Source organism: Lipophrys pholis, assembly GCF_963383615.2.
Source record: "Lipophrys pholis genome assembly, chromosome: 10".
NCBI classification, from domain to species: Eukaryota; Metazoa; Chordata; class Actinopteri; order Blenniiformes; family Blenniidae; genus Lipophrys; species Lipophrys pholis.
The window spans coordinates 6,424,283-6,450,988 of NC_137640.1; the positions used below are offsets into that span (position 1 = coordinate 6,424,283).

The 26,706-nt window shown below is 40.6% G+C and overlaps 2 protein-coding genes across 2 annotated transcripts; one reads left to right on the forward strand and one right to left on the reverse strand.

Moving 5' to 3' along the window:
* Positions 1 to 554: 554 nt before the first annotated feature.
* Positions 555 to 6,466, reverse strand: LOC308115511 (uncharacterized protein; the record flags this gene model as incomplete). The annotated part of the gene is made up of 8 exons (XM_080473068.1): positions 555 to 1,966; positions 2,050 to 2,141; positions 3,123 to 3,419; positions 3,568 to 3,690; positions 3,777 to 3,932; positions 4,031 to 4,132; positions 4,211 to 5,889; positions 6,431 to 6,466. 3 exons carry the CDS (start codon positions 6,464 to 6,466, stop codon positions 4,102 to 4,104), a joined length of 1,746 nt encoding a protein of 581 aa, XP_080329194.1. The 3' UTR covers positions 555 to 1,966; positions 2,050 to 2,141; positions 3,123 to 3,419; positions 3,568 to 3,690; positions 3,777 to 3,932; positions 4,031 to 4,101.
* A 3,517-nt stretch (positions 6,467 to 9,983) lies between these two features.
* On the forward strand, positions 9,984 to 20,871 carry ttc14 (tetratricopeptide repeat domain 14). The gene is made up of 12 exons (XM_080474320.1): positions 9,984 to 10,546; positions 11,610 to 11,737; positions 12,790 to 12,989; positions 13,089 to 13,173; positions 14,379 to 14,508; positions 14,727 to 14,882; positions 15,788 to 15,859; positions 15,998 to 16,117; positions 16,677 to 16,799; positions 17,900 to 18,017; positions 19,067 to 19,173; positions 19,295 to 20,871. Exons 1-12 carry the CDS (start codon positions 10,413 to 10,415, stop codon positions 20,217 to 20,219), a joined length of 2,298 nt encoding a protein of 765 aa, XP_080330446.1. The 5' UTR covers positions 9,984 to 10,412; the 3' UTR covers positions 20,220 to 20,871.
* The last annotated feature ends 5,835 nt before the right edge of the window (positions 20,872 to 26,706 follow it).

Sequence of the window (26,706 nt, forward strand, 5' to 3'; positions counted from 1 at the left end):
AAATATAGTAACACACCATTGCGTTACATCCATATGAAGACGTTGTTCTGCAGGTGCATCATCGTCATTTTCATCTCGCTCCGCCGGGTCCGACTCTGGCTCCAACATGTATGGCTGGATGGACAAATCTTCCGTTGTTGACATTTTGTAAATAATGTGTGAATATAAAGTTTCTGCGCCGCTAGATAATTGTATCTGTTCTATCAAACTACAAAGATGGCCGAACAGGGTGACGTTGAACCGAGTGTGACCTCTGCAACCTGGAGAGGAGGAGGGGTATGAAGTGTCTCATTTGCATTTGAAGAGACCGCCCCAAAACGAGTTGCTCTCAGAAGCGCATCAGAAAAGGGGTTGAAAAGGGGCCTGTGGAGCTATAATAATGAGGAATTCAGACCCAAGCATTGCAGTTCCGCGTTGTATAGACCACAACTGTATGATTTATATGTAAAAAGGAAGGATTTAAAAGCATGATATGTCTCCTTTAAGTAAGTTGACGTTAAAATATCTCAAATCTGGGGCGATCTTTTTTTTTTTTTTTTTTTTTTTTTTTTCTTAAATTATACAGTGACACTGTAATTATAAAAAAAAGAGTTGGACAATTTTATTCTGCCAACAGAACAAAACTGAGACTCTTCTCCAATTACAATAAATAGTTGTCCTATTTTCTTGGGCTGCTTTCATAACCGTTCTAATGTGGCTGGTTTTCTCAACGTTACACATTGTAGGTGAGCATTGGTCAAGTTTTATTTTCCATGTTGTATTAGTTCACCTTTTAAAAACAAGCCTGGGACATCCAGGGTCACCTTCCGAAAGAGTGAGGGAGATTTATGCGATCTAAATGATTTTTGAACAGCCTCAGAATAACTCCTGCAAACTCCAAATGTTAGTCATTCAGTGTAGGATTTAAGTTAAAAGATTTCCTTACAATGTTGACAAAAATGGAAAATCTGTTTTTTAAATTTTTTCATTGTGTTTAATTGGAATGTAGTGGGGTCAATGCACTCCCATACATAATTTCAGTGCGAAAACGGATGCATTAAAAAGAGAATTTCACTTTAAAGTTAATAAGAAAATACAGATAAATACATCACTGATCATACTATGGTGTTCTGTGTTTTTATTTAGTTTGAATTGAAGTGTCACTATATTAAGAAACGGACTCAAAACGACCTGTTTTAAAAACTGTCCCCTGTGCTGTTCAGCCACATGTTTCAAGCATTACATACATTTCATAAAAAACTTTTTTTCTTTTTCGTGGTTTCTACTGAACTGGAAAAACAAGATAAAAGATTAAATCTGCACGTCCCAGGTAAAAAAACAAAGACTCCTTTTGTGTGTGTGTGTGTGTGTGTGTGTGTTGCCAGTAACACGTCGCACATGAATGAGTTTTCTGATTCCGCCGACAGCGGTCACACGCTCCGTTGTTAATGTTTAAAGTTGAATATTTCCTCATTGTGACACGAATAGGGAGGCGAGTAAGACGCATAACTTCAGCCGCTCCCTGGTTACCTGAACTATCAGCTCTGCACTTGTTCCTCAAACGTGGGAGTGACTAAACCCTGTTACAAATTCATTGTTTTGTGCAATCTGACACCCACACCTGCTCCGACACAAATTATACAATCCGACAAGTTACCTGCTGATTGATAAAAATATGAAGTGTAAACAAAAACAAACAACAAAAAAAGGCCACACAGCCTACCTTTTAGTTTGAAAACATCCCAAGATGAAGGCTATGTGTTGGTTTGATGATGATGTTGGAACACTATAACATTGAACTGGTTTGAACTGGACAAAATACCGCAAATCTTACTGAAGCAAATTGTCTCACATCATCCAGCACACCCTCACTGTCCTCCTGTCTTATCTTTGGGTTATTTCCGGGTCACGTGGTCGTCGGTCACAATGTTTGAACCTTCCTAACGGTCACCGTGTGAGGGATGCCGTCCAGGAGCCCAGAGAAAACCTGAATTGAGAGAGAGCAGAGATTAAATGTGAGTGGAAGCATCGCATTGTCTCATACTAGCAATCTCTTTCTTCTTGACTTACATTTTCAATCAATGCAGATATTTCTTCATTGCTGAGGCTTTCGATGGAGGACAATTCTAATTGTATTCCTAAAAGTGCGGCCGGTCCCGGATCTGTATGAATTTAAGAACATGATTGTATATTTCGTCTTGCAACAGTTCACATGTTTAAAAGTTCTGTTAAAGCAAATCAACAGTTCATTTCTAATACAACACCAGTATAATATAATATTGATCCTTACAACGGAGGGTAAATTGTCATTTTAAATATTGTTTTGCTCATTCGACATGAACAATTTTGGTTGTATGTACTGACTGTCTTGACTCTACACACATAAAGTCCTTGTATTGAATGACGTCCCCAATTATACAATTTAAGGCAAGTTAAAAACAAATATGTTTCAAAATGATTAAGATTATAAGCACTGTACCAATTAAAAATGGCACAATAACAATAAATGCTTTGTTTGGTTAATTTATAGTACCAAAATTGTATTGTACCAACATTTCTAGGCTATAATATTAGTCTTTCACTGTTGAAGATCCCGTTTGTTTTCTTTTTAAAAAAGGTGCTACACAAATTAGGAATGTGCCTTAATGATTTTTGTAAACGAAACATTTTGGAAATCTTCTTGGCCAGTGCGAGCCAGCTTATAAGGCAGTTGATAATGAGTCTAGTTTTTAAATTCACCTCAATGATTAATTGAACACCAGTAATATTAAATTATGTCAGTATAACGGTATAATGAAAATAGACCGTGATATTTTTTTGTCTTTTTAAATATTTGTCACTACACTTCTTATCTTCACCAGCTGATAGAAGTAGCAGCAATTGCCATCCCTGTGCCAACATTTTTTTTTTACTATTTTCAACAGGAGACACATTTTAAGTGATCTCGGCACTCTTTTGGTTGAAATTGGTTAAATGATAATTTCAGATCATTTAGGTTTGTTTGGGTTTTTCTTTAATTTAACAATTTCTTTATTGTTTGAAAACTTCAGATGGACTTTCTGCTGCTCCCCTCCATGACAGTGAATCATGATTTGCATGTTTTTTTAAGTCTACCACACTGATGTAAATGAAGAACAACCTACCCGACTTTGTTGTTGTTTGACCACCAGTCGTTGGCGTTGGTGTTCCAATGGTGACCGTCGATGCCGTTGTTGAACCGGTGGTGGTTATAGTTATGTTGGTCGTGGCAGTTGATGGTGAACTTGTAAAAGGTTGGCTCGTTGAAGGAGGTGGTATAAAGTTGCACAAACTGGTGTTGCAGCAATTTGATTCCCCTCTGATGACAGTAACGCCGTCTACGGTCGTTGAGCTCGGAGTAGTCTGACACATGTTTGAAGATGTGCAACCAGCAATTTCAGAAGAGACCGAATTAATTGTCACTGTGGAAAGAAAAGAAGTTTGTGATTATTAAGTAAGTTCAAATAATTGTCTTTCATTATTCCAAATTTTCGTTAACCCTGAAAAAGGAACGTGACCTAAAAAGTTTGAAATCACCAAAGAGGAGAAAATTGGAACGGGAGTACTCACAATTTTCCCGAAAGCACATGTCCTCCTCCGCGCGACACTGTAAAATGGAACTGCACTGATTCACAGGAAAGCAAGTGTAACACTGCAGACCGTCTGACAGAGACTGGTTGGACAATCGTGGAGCTTGAGGGAAAAAAAGAAAAAGTTATTGGTAAAACCAAAGAACTATTTACGTATTCTAAATATGCATCCCGTTCACCTGTACTCACCAGTTATATTCTCTGAATTGCAGTTATCTGTGTCACAGCACCGAGCAGATAGAATTCCATTGTTGCTTGAGAATGTCCTATCGCCTTGGGTTGGACATAGCGCCGAGGACACACACCCCTTGCTGATTGTCGTTTGTGAAGCTCTTGATGTTGATACTACAGAGTCAAAAGGCAGTTTATTGATATTTTGAAACAAATCACATAAAACCTGAGTGTGTATTTTGATAAGATCTAATACATATGGTAAAGACTACCTAAAATGGTAGCTGTGATACATATCATATTGACGCCACAAGGGATAGATTCCTCAAGCGAACACTGCCCATCAATGCAGGACAGACAGTGAAGCGCTCCATCTGTAATGAGAAGAAAAGAATAAAGTTGGTTTTTCTGTTTGTCTTTCTTGTAATCAGCCTTGATTGATTTACCCCCACCTGTAGAATTTGATGGACCAAGAGTGGTTGGAAATGTGAATGTTGGAGATGCAGATGTATCTCTTGTTGGACCTATTGTTCTGATTGCAGTTGTTGGACCTGCAGCTGTGGTACTTGTTGGACCTGCAGTTCCTGGGTCTCCAGTTGTTGGACCAGCAGTTGTTTGACCCGCAGCTGTGGTACTTGCTGGACCTGCAGTTCCTGGGCCTCCAGTTGTTGGACCTGCAGTTCCTGGGCCTGCAGTTGTTGGACCTCCAGTTCCTGGGCCTGCAGTTGTTGGACCTGCAGTTCCTGGGCCTCCAGTTGTTGGACCTCCAGTTCCTGGGCCTGCAGTTGTTGGACCTGCAGTTCCTGGGCCTCCAGTTGTTGGACCTCCAGTTCCTGGGCCTGCAGTTGTTGGACCTGCGGTTCCTGGGCCTGCAGTTGTTGGACCTCCAGTTCCTGGGCCTCGAGTTGTTGGACCTGCAGTTCCTGGGCCTGCAGTTGTTGGACCTCCAGTTCCTGGGCCTCGAGTTGTTGGACCTGCAGTTCCTGGACCTGCTGTTGTTGGACCTGCAGTTCCTGGGCCTCGAGTTGTTGGACCTGCAGTTCCTGGACCTGCTGTTGTTGGACCTACAGTTCCTGGGCCTGCAGTTGTAGGTCCCGCAGTTCCTGGGCCTGCAGTTCCTGGACCTCCCGTTCCTGGGCCTGCAGTTGTTGGACCCGCAGATCCTGGGTCTGCAGTTGTTGGACCTGCAGTTCCTGGGCCTGCAGTTGTTGGACCCGCAGTTGTTGGAACTCCAGTTCCTGGGTCTGCAGTTGTTGGACCCGCAGTTGTTGGAACTCCAGTTCCTGGACCCGCAGTTGTTGGACCTGCAGTTCCTGGGCCTGCAGTTCCTGGACCCGCAGTTGTTGGAACTCCAGTTCCTGGGTCTGCAGTTGTTGGACCCGCAGTTGTTGGAACTCCAGTTCCTGGACCCGCAGTTGTTGGACCTGCAGTTCCTGGGCCTGCAGTTCCTGGGCCTGCAGTACCTGGGCCTCCAGTTCCTGGGCCTGCAGTTCCTGGGCCTCCAGTTCCTGGGCCTGCAGTTGTTGGACCTACAGTTCCTGGGCCTGCAGTTGTAGGTCCCGCAGTTCCTGGGCCTGCAGTTCCTGGACCTCCCGTTCCTGGGCCTGCAGTTGTTGGACCCGCAGTTCCTGGGTCTGCAGTTGTTGGACCTGCAGTTCCTGGGCCTGCAGTTGTTGGACCCGCAGTTGTTGGAACTCCAGTTCCTGGGTCTGCAGTTGTTGGACCCGCAGTTGTTGGAACTCCAGTTCCTGGACCCGCAGTTGTTGGACCTGCAGTTCCTGGGCCTGCAGTTCCTGGACCCGCAGTTGTTGGAACTCCAGTTCCTGGGTCTGCAGTTGTTGGACCCGCAGTTGTTGGAACTCCAGTTCCTGGACCCGCAGTTGTTGGACCTGCAGTTCCTGGGCCTGCAGTACCTGGGCCTCCAGTTCCTGGGCCTGCGGTTCCTGGGCCTCCAGTTCCTGGGCCTGCAGTTCCTGGGCCTGCAGTTGTTGGGCCTCCAGTTGTTGGACCTGCAGTACCTGGGCCTCCAGTTGTTGGACCTGCAGTTCCTGGACCTGCAGTTATAGGACCTGTTGTGTCCCCCAATGATGCAGTTGTTGGACCCGTAGCCATTGCCGTGGACGATTGTCCTCTAGTTGTTACTGTGAACAAACACAATCATTTACCATGTATTATGTTAATGTCAACATTTAAAACATTTTATGAACAAAATGATTTTCTTTTATCAACCTTTTCTTCCGACAACAGAAGCAGCTATATGCAGTGCCTATTATTGACCAGTATTTTAGTCACTTGCTTCTTTTAATCATAACATTTAGTGGTCACTTTTCGGGTTTAAAAAAAAACAAAATAAAAAGATGCTGAGTTTCTATAACTTCTGAAATTCAGTCACGTGGTAAATGTTTGTGATGAAAAGATTCGCGTTAAAATTCAAACTTCAAATGCTCTCAATGTTTTATTGTAATTATAATTAATATGTATACATACATAATAATTGATATTGCTCTAATCCTAATTCTAGAGTGCTTGTTGTAATTTTGATCAGTGTTTTTACTGAATGCTGTTTTTTTTTTTTCACACTTTGATGTCAATGTTTGCACAATTAGTCCTTTTCAGTTGCTGATGAATCATTAAAATGTTGAACAAATTGTGGGACTTTTCAACATTCGTACATCCCTCTTAAGTTCTGTTGAATTGAAGTTTGGCATAGTTAGTGAATATTTGTGTGGACAGTTATCAAATAGTACTGCCAAACAACCATTATTTATACTAACAATGAGCAACAAGGATATTAAACCTTTTTTCAGATGTTTTCAGATCTTTTTTTAATTTTGATTTAGTTTGTCCAAGAGTCAGGCGGTCAAATGGAAATGATTCATATTTGTATGTTTTATATTTGCACAGATTTTGGAAAAGGCATTATCAAAGTTGCGCTATAGTTTTTACAATAATAGGTTTTACAAACCACTTTCATTATATAATTATACCTGCTCAGGCAATGATTTCAACTCGTCTCTATAAATCAGAAGAACAAACGGTGACGTTCATTAAAAGGAATAGATGAATATTTTTTGTTTACCTTGTAATGAAGATATGACTAAACAGCCAAGTATCCATGAAGTGATTTTTCTTTCCATAATGAGAGGAGTTTCTGTTCACCGGGATCAGAACAGGCTGGTGCTTTGTCTGGTAATGACGGCTGCTTTTAGTTTGTATTGTTCCTGCTCGAGCAGAAGGAGTGACCAGGTATGAGTCAAGGCATTCTCATGAAACCTGAAAAACCAGGTCGGCTAAAAAATAAAAAAAATTAAAAAAAAATGTATGTGCCAGCAGATTTGAGACAATGCAAAAAAAAAAAAAAAAAAACATGAAATGAAATGCACTGCAATGTGAGATTAGACTGACTGTTTACTTCCTTCACCGTTGTCCACCGTGTGGAAGCTTTAAACTTGGCCGGTCATTGATATAACAATGACAAACACAGTTTCTCTTTCCTTGTGTGAAATGTTCACACGTCAAACCTCTCCACTCTTCATCTGATCAATGTGAAGGAACAAAAAAACAGAAGTGATATGGCATTGTCCCACTAATAATGCATCATTATATTTTCCATCACTTGAGACCTGTACAGACACAGAATGACACATTTCTGTTCACAGCAAATGACATATTTTTGGCCACCATAACTTAAAATGTCTTTTCCCAACATTTTCATTGTGATACAACTTGTAGATTCTGATTGCACTTAAAAGCATAGACAGAAAACATGCGAGTGAACCGGATGCAAAGCTTCTGTACAGAACTCTGCCAAACATTAATGCACTTTTTACATCATGTCTCAATAAAGAAAAGTACATTTTCAGAAACGTGGACGCTAATTCTTGTTTCTGCAGCATCTCTAATTTCCTGGGTATTGTTTACTTTTAACAAATAATCTATAGGCCCAGTGTTGAAACACACAGTAACTGTACTTATTTGAACTGAAACGGGTGCAAAAATGTCAAAATAACCTCAGTGTATGAATAGTATTGATATTTATATATTTATTAAAAAGTATCACAAACAGTACAATAACCATGTAAGAAGTGAAATTTATTTGTATAATAGTTGTACTGTATATACTGTACATATATTAATAAACAGACGTGTGTGAAAAGGGGTGAGAAAAATAAGAATAGCTGATCTAATCTAATCTTTTTCAATTTGCTTTATCAAGAGAACATATTTTAATTATTAACCAAGTCACTTATTAGGCTGCAATTTCTTTGTAATATAAGCAGGATTTTATTGTGCATACGGGATACAGATATTAATTCCCACAATCTCTGTTCTCACTCATTTTACATACAAACATAAAACAGTTACAAATACCCAATTTCTTTTTTAAATGAAAAGCAATACGTCTATTATGAACAGTGAGGACATTTATTTAACATTACAACAAAACCAGATATGCAGCCTTTTTCCACAAACTGACACACAAAATGGCAAAAGTAAATTTTGCTCTTAATGATAAACGTCCTCAATGTTTTTTGTTTTTTTTGTTGTCGTTTTTTTGCCTTATACCTCATTTGAGCTGTTTGATTCTCCTTGAGACCTTTGTATTTCATTGGTTTTGAGAGAAATAACAGTTTATTGTGTTCCAAGTATTTGTGGAACACGACAACTGAAGACGAATTCACAGTTCGCTCTCGCATTACCTTAAGATGGGATATCGATCTTCTAACTGCGGCGGCTGTGGCTCGGCTGGTAGAGTTGTCGTCTTTCGATCGGTCTCCAGGTCCCCTTGTCGAAGTGCCTTTGAGCAAGACGCTGAACCCCAAATTCCTACAAATGGATGGATTAGGCGCCTTGCATGGCAGCCGCCTCCGTTGGTGTGTGTGTGTGTGAGAACGGGTGAATAGAATGAACTGTGACAGTGCTTTGGGGGCCGCTCAAGCCGTGGAAACGGGCCGTAAAAGTGAAATCCATTTACCATTTACTTGCCCAGAGGTTTAGCAAGGACGTGATTGTCAGTGTATGCAAAGGTTGTGTGTGATGAAGGGTTTGACTGACTGGATAAGTAAACTTTCTTTTTTTAATGAAAGCATTGACTCAACTAATGATTTACCAAGGGATTTTCCCACAAGGAAAAATAGTGTCAGCAGGAAACAGCGTGGGAGACTTTGGCCAATCCATTAATACAATATCATAACAAAGTTGGACTGAAGAATTCCACATGATACATAATAGATAGTTAATGAGCAGGGAACAAGATGAATCTGTCAGCATCTCCATTTAAAAAGAAGTGTCAACAATGCAATTGCTGTTAGTGGAAGCCTGAGAGTGGCTGACAGGAATCACATGACGTTATCCTTTTCCCAGAACTGTTCACCAAACCGGTTTCGCCAGATGCTTTTCGACCCAGACTCTTGTATTGTCCTTTGTGAGGACAACGCTAATTCCTCCACTTAACTTGTCACAGGTTCTGTCTGCTCAACCTTGCACTATACCGTGAAATCCACTCAAACAGATCATGATGGATAAAGTGAAAGTCATGACAGGGTTCACTGCTATTGTGACAACAGAAAGAAAACAAGCATTTCTGATCAAATGTATGAAATTGGTGAATAGATGTATATTGGTGCTTGTTCACATATTTTCTTTCAGGGCAAAAGAATGCAGGATTCAAAGTAACTGAAGTTAGTAACTTCATTAGTGCCCTGATAAAAATCCTTATGGTCTAGTCATATCTTGCAAAAGGAAGTTATACATTAAAAAGTAAGGAAGTGGTTCTGAAGATTTATTTATTTATTTTGCCCCTAAACTTTACCAACAGACATCAAGCAAATGAGTGCATGTCTCAGGGCAAAGAGGTGCTAGGCTAGGTCTATCTCTCTCTCTCTCTCTCTCTCTCTCTCTCTCTCGCTCTCTCTCTCTCTCTCTAGTGGTACATACAACTATGTCATACTACAATGCTTTGAAGCAGTGTCCACTGCAGGCGCACCGAGTCTTTGAAAGTATTTTGAAGCGACTCTTGAAAAAAAAATCAAAAAGCTACAGAAGACAATATTTTTAGTTTTTTTTTTGCTCCGAAAACATAGTTGAACTTCGATAACTTTATCCAGAATAAGTCCATCAAGAATGATAAGTGTGGATCGGCTGGGCTGCTGTACATGGTTTTGACACTAGGGGGCAGCAGTTGGCCTCTGCAGCTTTTGACCGGCCCCTGTCCATAGAGGAAGAAGAGGCTGCGTGGCACATTGTGCGCATGCGTACTGATATGTAGTAGTTTGACGCAGAATTTAGCTTCTTCTTTCTTTCATCTGCTTATGAATTTTACTCAGTTTAAACATAAAGGTGGGGTTTTTTGTTGTTGTCGGACACTGGAGTGTTTGCGGTTTGTGAAGCACAGACTTTCCAGAGGTTTTTTTTATATGATAACTCTGCAAAATCATCATCAAACGCTGAAGCGTTAGCTTGTTAGCTTTTCCCAGCTAGCGATAAATGTACTGCCACGTATTTTTTATAAATGTGCGTTAAGTGGGACTTTTCCTCATTCAAATGACCAACTCTTTATTGGTTTCTGGAGGTTTTTGATTCTGTCGCGTTGTCCTACACGGTGTCCGAGCCACGGGAGGTTGTTTCTGCTCGTTAGAATAATGTGAATGCAGCATGGACAGAGACTTGTTGAGGCAGTCTTTGACTTTTCATGGACAGTCACTGTTCAACAAACTGAAATGTGAACAAACCGAGAACCCAGACTTCCAGGCGGTGGTGTCTGACCTGTGCAAAGCCACCTATGAAAGGTATGTGGGTTCACACATGATGACCACCCATATCACGTCCCACCAAGGGCTGATGCACCCCGACGAACTGTTTAGTCCCACCTGGACATTTCACTCACGTTTTTATCGTTATGTGGAGATTCTTTTGTGGTTTATGAGTCATTCTGATCATTTAGTGCCCCATTAATGATTGATATAACATATTTTAGGAATTGTTTCCTCTTTTACTCGTCTTGCATGCATTAATTTCTATTTTCATTTATCATATTTTATGTCTTGATTTTTTTTTTTTTAATGTATAATATTTGGGAGCAATCTGATTCTGGTTCTGTTCACCCTCCCCCCAAATTCAGTTTCCTTTTAGTGATTTGTGTTTTCTCTTGTTTCTCTTTGGGTTTCTTTATTGTTTCCAGTTTGGTTTACATTTTGGTATTTGCAAAGTAAATATTGTGAAAGATTGCACAGAGTGATATACTTGTACCTGTAAATTGGTGAAGGGTTTACGTGTTTCTCTTAGTGAGAATTTCCCATCTTTGAGTCTGAGCTTCGGGGGCTTTGTATGTGTGGCATGTTATCTATACTGTCTTTGCTTGAATGTTGTTTTTTTCCCCCCCGGGTACCTTAATGTCTGGCCACAGTCCAAAAAGATGAATTTCAGGGTTTATTGGTGACTCTAAATTGATTCTAAGTGTGAATGTGTGTGACAGCGTGTGTGCTGGGATTGACTAGTAACCAGTTCAGGGTGTACATGACTTTAACCCATGGTCAGCTGCTGGAACAATAATTTGGATGAAGTGGGATAGAAGACGGATGGAATACATAATGCTTTTATAACAGTGCGTGGTTGTATGTTTCAGTTATCAATTATGGATATTGTGTGAGCGGTTTTCTGCATTTCAGGCTTTTTAACCAGTTAGTTCAATAGTTAGTAGTTCTCTCCCCGTTTTGACTGATACTTGATGTGTGAATTACAAAATTTACATAATTGTCTTCCACATTTGATGAATCTCGCCCGTGTTTGTCAGGAATTTATTGTGAAGTTTCAAATGTTGTCAAATGCTAAATGTTTGTTTTCCTTGAAAAGGGCCGAAAGGCAGGGCAACCCGCTTGTGGAGCAGTTCATTGCCAGGAAGGCAGACATCCTGTTCTCTCCTGAATGGAAGACGGCCGCTGTTCAAGGAGAGTACCACGAGACGGAGGAAGAGGCTGCAGGTGTCTCTCAGTTCAACTCCATATTGCTCACTCCATCTCAAGCCGTATCAATTCAAATCTGAAAGTTCGATTCAACTGCCCTTTGTTTGATTTTTCACATTTGTATCAAAATCTATTTATACTAGAAGACAAACAGAGCAACAGATATGTTTGAACACCACCTCATCGTTATTATAGAATTTGTTAGTTGAGTCAAGCTCTATTCAATCGAAAACACGTTGAATAAAAGTACATCTTTCAAACCTCTGATCCTCAGCATTCACTTCATTAGCATTCATTGGCATTCATTGTAAAAGCAGCACCCATAGTGATGTGTCAAGATATTTCAATACTTTATAGTGAGTGTGAAACATTTTCTGTGCTATTTACAACACAAAGCAATTTATTGACCAAATTTAACAAGTCTCCAAATATACAGGTCTCAAAAGATTTCAGTAAAAAAATGGCCAAATGCTATTGGGCATTACGGTCCTATTTATAACGTATTGTTTGCAAATAATAAATGTTTTTAGTTTATTGTAATAATTTCAAGGTAAATGCATCAATTAAGTGGAGTTTGGATGTTGTTCCTGTGGATGCATGAAGTTTCTCCACGTACTTCAGTTTCAGATGCCTGCAACTACAACATAACTGAGAAAAGTGAAGTTGGCTTGAGTACTTCATGAATACATTTCATTATGTTTCTCAGGCATGACATGGTTCAAATAATTTGTCACCTAAATGACAAACAGGTCCTCACATTCTGGACACTGGAAACACCAAAGTTAAACGTTTGTTTGAAATAGATTTGGTAACAAATGTGAATAATACTTTGTCCTGTCAATTATCAAACGTGTGTGACTGTTTGAATTGTGTCTTAGACCTGTCAACCAGAATACAAAAATAGTTCACTTCAGGAGATATTTAGTCCCACTGCTGCTAAACATGTTTGTAAAATAATCACAAACAGTGAAGCTCTAAAGAGCCAATGACAATAGAAAGTCGACATGTTTCAATGTTTCTCTTGTAGAGCACGTTTGTACATTTCTCTGATCAGACTTTGACCTTTCTAGAGCCTTTTGCCGTCATGCCACCGCTGGAGTTGTTCATGGAGGTGTCGTACAAGGAGCGGAGAGCCATGATGTACAGGGACTTGGAGAAAGGAGACATCGTCATCGGGAGGATCAACAACATCAGAGGATACGGCTTCTTTCTGACTCTGCTTTGCATGGCAGGAGGTCTGAAGAGAGACATAGAGGACCTGGAGTTGTCGGTAGGTTAACAAAGTCTTGCCCGCGCTGCCGTCGACACACAGCTCAACATGTGTTGCGTGTTAGAATTAATGTTCTCCTCGTGTTGTTTCTGCTTGCAGGCCCTGTGTCACATAAGAGAAATCCCCTCCTCTGGCAGCCATGACGACCCCCTGTCCTACTACCAGATCGGCGACCTCATCAGAGGTTTGTGTTTTAAATGACCCTCGGTTTCGTCTCTCGGCCAGGGACGCCAACCTCGCTTTAGTTCATGGCCCATGTGAATCTCGGTTTCATCTCGGTGGCTCTGGAACTGTTCAAATGAGCCTGATGACATGAATAACAACTCCAATAGTTCCCTTTGCATATAATAAAAACAGAAACAGACTTAATAATTTACTCTTGAAACATTGTGATCTGAAATTCTGTTGTTCCTCTCCCACGTTTTACAGCTTCTTTAGTCACTGGGTTTCTGCAGCCTTCAGCTCCTACTTTCTCATAAATTCACCCTCATCATGATACGGCTTCCCTGCTCATTTTTTCACATTACGTTTCAGTCCGCGGGCCGGGTCAGCCGTTTATTTGACACCCATGTTCTAGACAGATGAACGGCACTGATCCAAGTGATTTTGGTTCATTACTTTAGTGTTAAGTCTCGCAGGCATGTTGACAATTACCGTTAAAAAAAAATTTCTTTACTAGTTGTGCTCTTTTATATTACTTTCGGTCTGTTTTAAACTTTTTTAAGTTACCGTTTGGCGCCTATGATTAATGTTTAATTTCAAAAGAGCTCCAAATAAGCACTGTGTAATTACAAAGTAGGTATCCAACTTTAAAAAGCCCCTGCAGTATGATTTAGTCGAGCGCCGGCTTGTAACTTTCAAATTAAATATTATAGCACCACAAGCATCAGCTGCTTTTTTTCACATGATGAATTCTTTCTGATTGAGGGATCAGATTGACTTGTTTACATGAACACATGTCTACCTGAAGCAGTTTTATTCAGAATCGCGTTTAATCAGCTTACTTAAGGTCCATGCCGCTTCACAATACATTGACAAAGACGGTAAAAAGAAAAACATACGCACATACAATTCGAACCACGTATATATTTGCATGTACGCGCCAACACTCATGCATATGGACACTCCAAGCTGTTTTGATAATATCTAATCATGTGTACAGACGCAGTTAAAAAAAACAAAAGGGGTGGAGTCATAAATGACACGTAATAAAAGAAACTACTCCAGAATAAAGTTAAAACAGTGTAAAATAAAAGACGTGGCTCTATTAAATCAGTGTGCTTAAGAGTTTTTCTGTCTTCGGCAGACTTGATGTTTGGCAGAGGAAACGGTAAGTTTGACAGAAACGGAGGGAGAATCCTCTAAGCTATTTAAACTTGTGCTCTACAGCTGGAGTGAAAGACATCGACCGCTACCAGGAGAAAATCACCGTGTCTCTCCAGCTGGACTCTCTTTCCCCCAGCCTGGATCACATCAAACTGGGTGTCATCACCCGTGAGGAGCTCCCCGTACACTACAGGTAACCACACGGTCACTTTTAGGCTCATAACAGATTTGACGAGTGGTGGATGTAGTCTGTATAGACATGCAGTTTATCAAAACTGTGCAGGAAAAGCTGAACTTTGTTATTCCCAAAACAATCACTGCATAAACTATGTGGTTAAAAAATAAAACTGTGATATTGAGCTCATGATTTGTTTCAGCTTAAGTATTTTCAATCCCGTCTTTTTCCGTAAGTCGAAGCCTCCGTGCAGCAAGCGACTCCACTCAGACGTACGAATATATACTGGGAGTGTGCCATGGTTACCACAACCCCTCCGTAGTGGATTACCTGCTGGATAAGGCAGGAGTCAAGGACACCCATCCGCCATCGATGATGCGAGGGCTGCAGAGGTAAATGTTTTGTTGTGGCTGGACCCTTCTCATCGAAAAGATTGAACAATCATCTCGTCTGGATTGTAATGTAAACTCTGATGCTGAAAGATCCATTTTAAAAAAAAACAACCTAATCAATTAATCATCACAACTTACACCAAAACATTAGTAGGTCGACGGGCCAAAGATTTTATACTAAATGAGATAATATAAGAGTAACTGTCTCATGTCTTCTGAGCTTCCAGTGAGACGAGTTATTGACCACCGGGACATTTTGGTTCCAGTTGTTAATGAAGGTGGACGAACTTTTTAACCTGATTTTACGCCATTTTCAAAAATAGATTTTACCTTCTGTTCATTTACCAGTTTATTTACTTGTGGTTGCTTTGTTTTGTGGTTATTTGAGCTTATTAGTAGGTGATTGTTTAAAAAAAGTAAAAGTGGTGGTAGGATTTAATAAGCTTATGCTTCTTCTTACTCCATCTCGAGCGTGCTGTTTTCTTTTTTATAGTATTGATTGTTTTGTTATTTATTTATTGTGTTAGAAATGAAATAAAACAATTATTATATCACTTATAATTGGTCTGTAGTTATACTATTTATTACATTTCAAAATGAAGAATTTCAAGTACTTGCATGTTTAAATAAGAACATAACTTATTGATATACAGTTGGTTCATTTTAATGAATTAGAATTATCATGTATAGATGTGGTAGAAGTGCTCAGTTATACTTTGGCCTCCTGTTGGTGTGGGTGAATTATTTATTTATTTTTGTGGCCATCAACCTGGAAGACAAGGAGCAAGAAACCTTTTTGTTCAACTTAAAGCCTTTCGCATCTTTAACGTCACTTTCCTTCACATGTTGCGTTCGACTTGTCGTCATTTTAACTGAATTCTTACTTGAGCCTTTTTCCTTCACAGTAAACTTTTCCAAGAAGAGGACTTTGCCTCCGTGATCAGGAAGAAGCAGTCCGCATCCTGGGCATTGAAGTGGTAATTAGACAAAGTATATTTAATTAGTGCTGCTGAGGAAACATTTACCACTGTGCGCTGTTCTTAGTTTGTTTGTTCTGGTCGGATATTAATATTCCTTCTATTTACTTGGTTCATTTCATTGTGTTTTCATATCAGCGTCCGAGCAGGTGTGGACCACTTCAAACACGGTCGTCACGTGGAAGCCATGGTGGAATACAACAAGGCTTTGGAAATCGACACCAACAATGTAGAAGCGCTAGTGGCTCGTGGAGCATTGTGAGTTTAATTTACATTTGCAGCATCAAATTCCTTCTAGAAGTTACAAAACACTCACTTATCTTCTTCTCTGTGATATTTATCAAAGTTACTTGGGTCTGATAACCTTTATGTTAGAAGTTAATGCATTGTACTCCTATATTCAATTCTAAAATCCAACTACATGATGTTGTGTAGATTTAACCGTGTGCTGATAAAGTTTCAACCTTTTGTTAGAGAAAATAAAAAAAGCTCTTAATTGTAGGTTTTTATGACACTTTTCCATAACAGACTCATCAAAAGCACAGCTTCAAAATTAATGGGAACAGAGTTGGATTTATCTTCGGTGAAAGCTAATAATGGGGGGGGGCACACTGCAAATATCTTAAAAGTGTTAATCACTGGTGTAATGAAAGGAGTTGAAAGAAAACTAATTTTTAATCTACAAGCAGACAACTTTCAGTGGTCGTAGCATAAAAACAGTTTGACAGCAGTCCTGATATAAAAATGTAATTAATTCATGAGCAGAATTTCTCTGTCAGATATTCCCTTACCCTATCCCTTCATTGTTTATTTCCAGGTATGCTAACAAAGGCAGCATCATGAAGGCTATATCAGACTTCGAACTGGCGCTGGAGAACTGTCCCGACCATCGTAACGCTAAGAAGTACCTCTGCCAGACACTGGTGGAGAGAGGAAAACAGTAAGCACTGAATAGGACATGAAGACCTGTTTTGTTTGGGTTTTGGCATCCAGGATATTGTGAAGAAGGTTTCCAAAGTTAATTAGCAGTAACATTATGACCGCTTGACCAATCATATGTAAGTCCTTCTATTGCTTCTGAAACATCCTGACCTGTTGAAGCACGCACTCCACTAAACCCGCTTCTGGTGCCAAGATGTTGGCAGCAGACGGCATCAGTGAGACTTGACCAGGGTCACCCCACAAGAGCAACACTTTTAGAGCTCCTCCCATGACCTTGTCACACTTGCTCAATTCCTTGTCCATTTGTCTGGTAATTTGCTACTCAAGCGAAAGTCTGTGTTAATCACGTCACATGTCGGTGGTAATTTTGTTACGGTCCAGGAAAGGTTGAGTAAAAGTGCCTTTTATCCATCAAATGATGTGATCATTTTCATTCTCAAACAGAAAATAGAGTTGGTGTCATTAAGAACTGTCGATACTGTAAACAGCGTGTTCTGGAAGTGATAGTGTAATGTAAGGCAGCTGCTCGGCCATGGAAACCCTCCTTGAAGCTCTACACACCGCTCTGGAGCTAATCTGAAGATCACATGACCTTTGAAGGTCGGTAGCTATTGACTCTGCAGGAAGTTGACGACCTCTGTGCACTATGTGCCGCGGCATCTGCTGGTCTTTCGTGGTCTTCCATTGGTGGCTGAGTTCCTGTTGATTACGAGGAAATTTCATGGCTGGACTTATGGCATAGGCGACGTCCTGTCGCTGCACCACGCTGGAATTCACTGAGCTCCTGAGAGCAACACATTCTTTCACTAATGTTCATGGAGATGGTCTGCGTGACGAGCTGCTTGATTTTATACACATGTGGAAGTGATTAGAACACCTGAATTCAATGATTTAGAGAGCTGAGCAAATACCTTTGGCTATATGGTTTATTATTTCCATGTTTATGTCACCATTCGTTCTTTCATTTATTTTAATCATGGCTGTCTGTTAACGGATGGACAGGCAGGTGGACTGAGCATCAGTTTCTCTGGGTTGCCTTTCAGATCAAAACACAAACCTGTTGATGTGAATGTAAAAAGAAAATGTTTGTGTTTGCAGGTTAGAAGAACAAAAGAAACTTGTGACAGCGGAGGGCTTGTACCGGAGAGCTCTGTCTTTAGATGAGTCGAACTCTGAGGCCCAGGACGCCCTCACTGAGATCACAAACACTATCCAGGTGAGTGGGACACACGCACACCACATACAAAAGAGAAGAATACACTTTGTGTATATTCAGAAGTTTTGATTTTTGATATCTAATAGAACACCATACATGAAGTCTTTGTTCAACAGAGAATTAATTTATTAACATAAAGACATGGTCATGGTCATGGTCAAAGCCTTAAACATGTATTATTCGCACTAACACTACTTCTACCAGGAGGATATATGAGAATTAAGTCTCTCAATAATCAATTCCGATTTATATCTGGTTGAAATGTGATTTTCCTCCTACAACCACCAATGAAACAACAATTGTTTTCTGGATGTTTCTACTCTAAACTCCAGGACACTTTGCAAAGTGTCTGTGAGCGTACTTGGGTGTGTCGGCGCTCACACGGTCTATGAAGCGAGAGCGTTCATGTACATAAAGAGCGGATGTCCTTCCTCTGTGAATCTGCAGTGTGTTCCTCGCTTTGTGGTTTGTAATACTGATGAAGTGTTTTGGTGTATCTGTGTGTGTCTGCGCCCCTGGGACTCTCGCCCTCTGACCCTCTGACTGTCGCGGCCTTGTCACCTGCCTTGTGGGCCGGCGTGCCAAAAACACATTTAACCTCCAACGCCGACACTGACGCCTCTCCGTCCTCTCCCCCCCTGGACACTGGTGCGCGCCGTGTCCGTGGTCCGAATACGGTAACGTCTCCATCTCAATGGGTAATAAATGCTGTTTGACTTCTCCTCACATCTTTGCCTCCACCTGCCTCCTTCCATCTGCTTCCATACTCTGCCTCGCACTGCATCCCGCCCCCTTTTCAATGGTGACTATCCGGTCCCTCTCCCTCATACTGCCGTCTGCATGCTGTGTGGCCGCGATGCTCTCATCGCCCTTCACAAACACTTTCACTTTTCCTCACTTTGCTCACTTGAACTCGACCGTCTAAAATAAATGGATAACCGCCGTTTCTTTCGCGGGTCCGTCTTGCATGTTTTCGGAACATTTTGTGGGCATTTGCTTGCAAACGTTCATCATGCCTTGTTACACTGCCTCACCCTGCGACTGTAAAGAAATCCATTCGCCTGCGAGAAGAAGCGCTGGCGAAAGAGCAGGAGAAAGCTACGAGCAGTCAGATCAGTGCTGACAAATTACGTAAGATCCTAAAAGAGGAGAAGAAGTAAGTAGGCGCACTTTTTTCACATTTTTTTTTTTAAATGTATGGTGGTTAAATAAGCTGCTGCTAAAGTGTTTGTAAACTTGAGGGGGAAAAAAAAACTAGAGATGTTTCTTTCTTTTAGGATGAAGAAAAAACGCAAACGGTCAGCCTCTTCCTCTTCGTCAAACTCCGCCTCCTCCAGGTTGTCCTCCTCCTCGTCATCTTCGTCCTCTCGCAGGAGGTCTAGAAAGAAAAAAAAGAAGCGGAGGAGGTCTGAGCGTGGAAGCAAGCGCCATCGTAGGGTCTCCTCGAGGGAGAGCAGGAGGAGCTCGGAGAGTAAGAGTGAGCGAGGCAGGAAGGAGAGAGAGGAGGAGGAGGAGGAAGAGGAGGAGGAGTTGGAGTGGTTTCCTGAACCGCCCAACACCTCCGCCACTTTTCTCAACCAGAGGGGAGGCCTGGCCTTCGAAGTGAGGGATGAGGACCAGAGGGATACGGACGACAAGAGGATATGTCAGCTGTACTCGCTGTCGGCAGCTTCAGAGGAGGAGTCAGACTCCTCGCTGAGGGAAGGAAAGAAAAGGGACAGAAAGGAGAGCAGGGGGAGGAAGAACAGCGCCACCAGGAGCCCAGAGAGGAGGGGCAGGAGCAGAGAAGGGAGAGACGGTGAATCCAAGAGGAGAAGCAGCTTAGATGAGAATCAAATGCAGAAATCTTTTTGTTCATCGGCCAAGGTGGAGTTCTCCCAGAAGACTAGTTTTTCAGGTTCTGCCTCCAAACGTCCGGAAAACAGGACGAGGCTCGACTCACGAAGCTCCTTAGACGATGGTAGGTATGAGAGCAGAGGGAGGGGCGCCGTCCGGCCGGCCGAGGGAGCGAAAAGAGACGAAGCCAGCGCAGGGAGAGCAGAGGAGGACCGGCGCGCGTCGCTCGGTAAAAGAAACGAAAGCACCGGAAATCACAATGAGCAGGGGGCGGGGCCTAAAAAAGACCTGCCCGCTAATCTGTTGAGCATTTTTAACCAGATCGCCCAATTTGAAAAGGAAAAAGGGGTGAAGCCAAAAAAATAGCGCCTTTGCCTGCGGTTGTCCTCTATAGCATCTGTACTGTGCATCACAATGATTCTCCTTAATAAACGACCTCGTTTGTAGTTGATCGTTTCTCGTTCTGCTGAGTCAACCTCGGGAGTTTCAGTTTTCTCGCCACTGGAGATTTGAGTTTCACGAGCAGCTGCAGTATTTACTGGGTTCCAGATTGTAGGAATTCAATAAATCAGCATCTGAATGAGTTCAAACTATCGTTTTCCAAACGATGTAACAACAATAATTTAACTCGGAGCACAACAAGTTTTATTATTGGATTTTCTTTTTTTTCTTTGCTGTAATATACATAGATGAGTCGTAATGCTGGACGACAATTTCGAGCCAATGAGCAGCGAGTCTGTAAGTTAGTCTAAAGCTTTACCTTCTCTTTGAAGCGACAGGCTTTGAAATCTCTTTCGTAGTTGGGAATAAAAGTGTCTGCCTTATGTTTACTGCCGTGTGCCATGTTCTAAGTTCCTGTGGCTTGTTAAACCTCCGACAACCTGACTGTTGTGCTACGGTGCTTTTTTGTTTGTTTTGGGTTACTGGCTTCACACAGTACAGATGTTCTAGCTTCTTTTCAACACATTGTTGTCCTGTAGTAAAACAAACTCAAATGAATCAATAAAAAAAAAAGAAGTAACCGTCTTCTCCTGTTTTTATGGGTGTCCTACTCATGGAGCACACATAGAATATCAATACACTAAGTTTTCTCGTCTAACTTGGTTTTATATGGAATGAATAAGTTATTGTTTCTCACAAATTGATCCTAAATACACAACTACAAAGGATAATGGTGAACACGGATGTCTGAATGTCCATGTATTGGCATGTATTTCTAATCACTAGAAAAAGTGTCAATCAGCTGGGATGCACTATGGACATGCAGACGAGACGTATGAAGGTAAACTAATAATGAAGCGCATGTCGCAGTAAGGGTTGTTTGCTCGCAGCAAGAAGGTCATTGGTTTGAATCCATTCTGAGACGTTTAAAGCAGAAGTCATTCAAAAGCAGCACCAATGAAAGTTTAGTACAGCTTTCAAATCATGTATACCAGTATCATCAGTTTACCACAGTGAAGGTGGAAAAGCAAGAAGAAATACTCCCAAGTTCCAAAAATAAGTCACTTTAGACAATATGAGGTTAAGGAAAAGTGCAGCGAGTCTGAGGTTTATAAGAACTCAAGAAGTACCTTAATTTAATTTAATTATTTTTTTTTTTATTTCTACTTTTTCTTGATTTTCGATGAGTCATTCAATCAAATGTTGAAATTTAACAGTCAGATAAGTGGAGCTGTGGTCCAACACGCATCAGGTCTCATCCCCAAATTAAAGCCAAAGTGGCCTTGTGGCTTATTGGAGCTGTAAGCCACTTGGTGTCACATATTTGATTTAATAACTGGACACACACACACACACACACACACACACACACACACACACACCAGCGGCGGCGGTGCGACCATCCGTGCGTCCCTGTGCCAAAGTAGCTTACTTCAGGCTTAGCTGCGAACCTCCTCTCTCCTCCTCCATCATTACGGGTCCTATCATCAGCAGAGAGGTCTATCTTGTTAGGGCAGATTAGGCACCAATATACAGGCAGGGGAGAAGCCTCTTCATCTAATGCTGTACACACAGATTCCTGATCCCGTCCTTCCTGTCTCAGGCGCCTGACATCTTAATCTGTGTGAATACTGACTGCAGGAGATCTTACTAAGTGTGCACTCTGTGGGCTATTAGTGCCATAAACAGTCACTGGAGGAGGGTTTTTTTTTTTTTTGGGTGGGGTCTGGACAAGACGCACTACTGAGCACATGGATTACTCCTTCCTAAAATACTCTGCAGGCTGATTTGCCTCTGCACTTTCACTTGTCAGACATTTAAATTTTTTATTTTTGAATTTTTTTTTACAATAAAGGGGGAATAAATATAATCCGCAACTTTAAACAAAAATAGTTTCCTTTCTGCTGTTTATTCACATGAACCATAAATAAATAATTTTACTCACTTTAGATCTGATATCTTTTTTAAGAGCAACAAGTCACAATCCCCTACGTTTTTACCTGACTAACAAAAACAGTTTGTGAAAACAATGATTCAAGTTGATCGGTGCGGTCTAGAAGTTAGGGAAAATTGTACTTCGGTTGAAATCCCACTGCAGGACCTGGAGCAAGACACTGGACCCCCCCCCCCCCCCCCCCCCCCCCAGCAGTCCACTTGCCTAACTTTAAAAAAAAAAATGGATAGAAGGCAGAGGAATAGGGTTTCCAAGGTGAGAAAGAAAGTAACTTTAAAAAACAAAAGTGGGATACTTGTAAAAAAAAAAAAAAATTTTTTTTTTTACCAACTTCATTTGGCAGAAGATAGAATTGAATAGAAATACTTCATTAACCCCTGGGATACATTTTTGTAGCAAAACTCCACATAGTGAGAACACAGACTTTATAGCATAGAAGTGAAAATGTCAATATGACAGGATAAAGTTAGATAATATTAGATATTATCATATACAGGGATAAGCAGATGATGCATCTCCTGAGACTAACAGCATGCTGCTAAATGGCCTTTATCATTCTATCGACCTTGTCCCCATAAAGCCGCAGCATGCTGAAGTTTTAATCTAAACTGAGGACAAGTAACAGAAATCCGTGTTGCCGGCCGCAGGAGCTGCATTTCTGCGACTGCCCACTGGAGGGCAGTAGAACACCGTGTCTTTTGCCCCGCCCCCCCCACAGAAATGAGTACAGGGGTGTCCTGGGTGTGCTTCCGTCCTGCAGGTGCTGCCGGCCTTTGTTTGAGTTTGGAATTGCATATAATGGTTAAAAAAAAAAAAAAAAAAGCTTTAATGCTGTCAAGACCAATTTGTAATACTCATACAATAATTTTCAAAAACGTGTTTAATGAATAATAAATGCATTACAATGACGTAACTCAAGATTCTTGATTCGTTTAAATGGTTCTGTTTATACAACACTGCTCCTGGTGTGATGCCTAGATTTGTCAAAAAAAACGACATTGAGGGATATGTACATTTTAAAATATACTATTAACAATCATTTCAACCAAAGAATACAATTCTGCATCTTCAAGATTTTCATTCATACCTCAATCCAGTCTAAAGTCCCACATTTTAACGACCCGGGTCAATGCAGGACCACATTATATTCCATCTATCTCCATCATATCCCCAAGACAGGAGATACGGGGACTGTAGGAGGAAACAAGACCACCTGAAAAGAGCAAACACTGAGGTTCAAGACCAGATCGTTCTTCTAGTGAAGCACCAACGACGGGCTCTTATTAAATAAATAAAAAATGTAAGGAATAATGTAGTTTTCAATAAAATAGCTGAGTGTAACCAATTAAACACAAAATAAAAAAAAACATGATGGAAGATAAAACTGAACTGAAACACACTGAGCTATGTCAAATTCCACTCCCCTCAGTCAAAATTACAGACCGCACACCTTAAGGACTTATTTCTTTGGTAGGTTGTGCCCATGACCCCGCACAGTGGCAGTAAGCTGAGAGAGAGAAAGAAAATGCTCGAGGAAGAAAAGAGAAAATGACAGCGCGAGGAGGGGAAAATAATAGGAAGACCTTAAGTCCTTGAAGGTGTGGGTCTTTTTGCTATAGTTCAGGAGGGCGGCGGCAGCTGTCCTGCTTGACCAACTCTGATGAAGCTGCAGATTTTTGCCTTCATGAATCATCCCCGCCCCATCCTCATCCTCCTCTTCCTCCTCCTGCTGCCGCTCTGCTCCCACCTGAACTCCTTTTCACAAAGCGAGGGGATTCCTCCTCTTAGGCCTCTTTCTTCAGCGCTGAGGCAATCAGACTGTTGAACACGCACAGGGAGATGAGACATTTTAAATTAGTGTTAGGAGAGGGGCGAGAGAGAGAGAGAGAGAGAGGGGGAGAGAGAGAGAGAGAGAGAGAAGGGGAAAATGACATTTTTCATTTTCTACAATAAAAGGTACTACATTGAATTCTCGGAGCATGACAATACAGAGGAGTAAGTAATGGAATAGGAGCAGACGCGGTGTCTGTGTGTTAGTGGATAATGAGGAATTTAAAGATGTATGGTCCTCCACTGCCATTCAATCAGACTCTCACCCCGCCGCTGTCACTGGCCCCTCGTCTCAGCGCTGTCACAATACTCGACAAGGACTTAAACTTCTCCTACAGGAGGACACTTTTTTTTTTTTTTTATATATATATATCAATAATTTCTGTAGTCATCCACAGTTGGCCTTGAGAAGAGGTTAGGGCATCAGCTAATCAAGCAAAGTGCACCTTTTTTTTTTTTTTTTTTAACCATCCTGCTGTGGTATTTATGCAGTGAGCCCTGGCTCCCACGGAAACTAGGGATTGATTGTTTGGACCACTACTCTGAGAGCCCCTTAATTAAGAAAATAAATAAATAAATTGGGATGGGATAGGGGAGCCAAACAATGCTCACACATCTGTTTTCTTAATGATCCTGATTTTCAGTTTTTTTTGTTTTATCAGTAAAGTTTTTGTTTATGCACATCATCAAATTAATTGACCCTGATGAGTCTTTATTAAGCCAGTGATTGGAAATAAATCAAATTAAAAGAAAACAAACCAAACTGCCCACCAAGAATTGCCAGTGCAGCAGAAAGAAAATGCATCAGAAAGAAAACGGGCAATAAATACTTGTTGCCCTTGAGACGCTTCAATATACCCGAGCTACAAAAAAGTGCCTCGTCTGTTTATTGATTCATTTACTAAACTAGAACGTGCACTCAGTAGAGCGCCGACCTTTGCCAAAGCAACGTTTGTTTGCGGAACCAAGTTAGCATCACTAGCATGTTAGCTGATAGCGATGCTAACTCGGTAGCCCAGTAGCTACGTCACTGTGCTAAATGTGTCCTGCCTGTAGTTCATACAAGATATATTCAAATTGTTGCATCTGTTTTTCTTAACTCTTCCTCGTGGCGATGAGGCTTTTTGCCATTAGGAAACTGCCACACTGATCTCATTACATGCATTGTTTCGATCTGCTGTTCAGTTTTGGACCTCCATGTTGGATTAAGACCTCTGCTCTTACTTTAGTAAGAAAAGTAGGACTACTTGTTACTTCTTTTTTTTTTTTTTTTTAAATTTTAAACTCTCATCTCTTCACACAGTCAACCAGCCAGATTGAATCTGCTTGTGGGACATGATTCAGAGTTCAGAAATTTATGAATAGTTTAAAAAAAAGTATGTGTGTATATTGTAACCAGTGTAGTTATTAATGAATGTATTCATGTATGTATCTATCTATCTATCTATCTATCTATCTATCTATCTATATATCTATCTGTCTATCTATCTATCTATCTATCTATCTATCTATCTATCTATCTATCTATCTATCTATCTATCTATCTATCTATCTATCTATCTATCTATCTATCTATCTATCTATCTATCTATCTATCTATCTATCCATCTATCTATCTATCTATCTATATCTATATCTATATCTCTATATCTATATCTCTATATATATATTTATATCTATCTATCTCTCTCTCTCTCTATATATATATATATATATATAGATAGATAGATAGATAGATAGATAGATAGATATATACGCACCAACAGTATAAAGTAATCCAACTAACATCTATTCATTTAAATTATATGGCTGGTATTTCAATGTTTATATCATATACGGATTACCTGACAGCAGCTGAATGAGTTCGTACAGTACATTTACATACATACAGCACATATTTATACAACTGTGCCATTAAAATCGCTTTGCAGACATAATCAGGCCATTCATCAAAGTGGCTTATAAACTCATATTGATGAGATCCCATGCGTGGGATTTATTGGCATGCATAGGGAAGGAAATTGATAACTGCTCCTTTTGTAAGCGTGTATGACAACTTGGCATTGACACGTGTGAGAAGCACAAATTAAATCCTCGCCACGTAGGTATGTCCCCTCTGGGCATCTGTAGAAACATGTAAGTGCAACATGGAGAATCAGCAGAGGATAGTCTAATCCCATGTTACTTCTTCCACCAGTAAACAAGTCAACATATGTTCCTATTCTCTTATGCAGAGGACTCATTTAGAGGTAACAATAAATATGACGATTTAGTTTTCGGTGATTACAAACAATGCACTAACATGGAAATTGTTGTAAAACTAATACATTTATTAATAACCACACGGGTTCTTTGAAAGCTAATACTTAGGACTAAAGTGCAATTTTTGTACTACTTGTGCGCTATTTATTTTAATAATGTTGAAGGATTTTTTTAAAGTGGTACTTACACATCCTGAAATAAAAATAAAACAAGAGATTAATCATTTGATCACGCGACCTTCCCCTACTCACAAAATAAAATAAGCCACTTAAATGTTCTGCTGTGCGTGTTGAGTGCAAAATACTTAACAGCCGTACAAACAATAAGATGAAAGATTAAACATTAGCTCATTAGCTTTCCCATTAA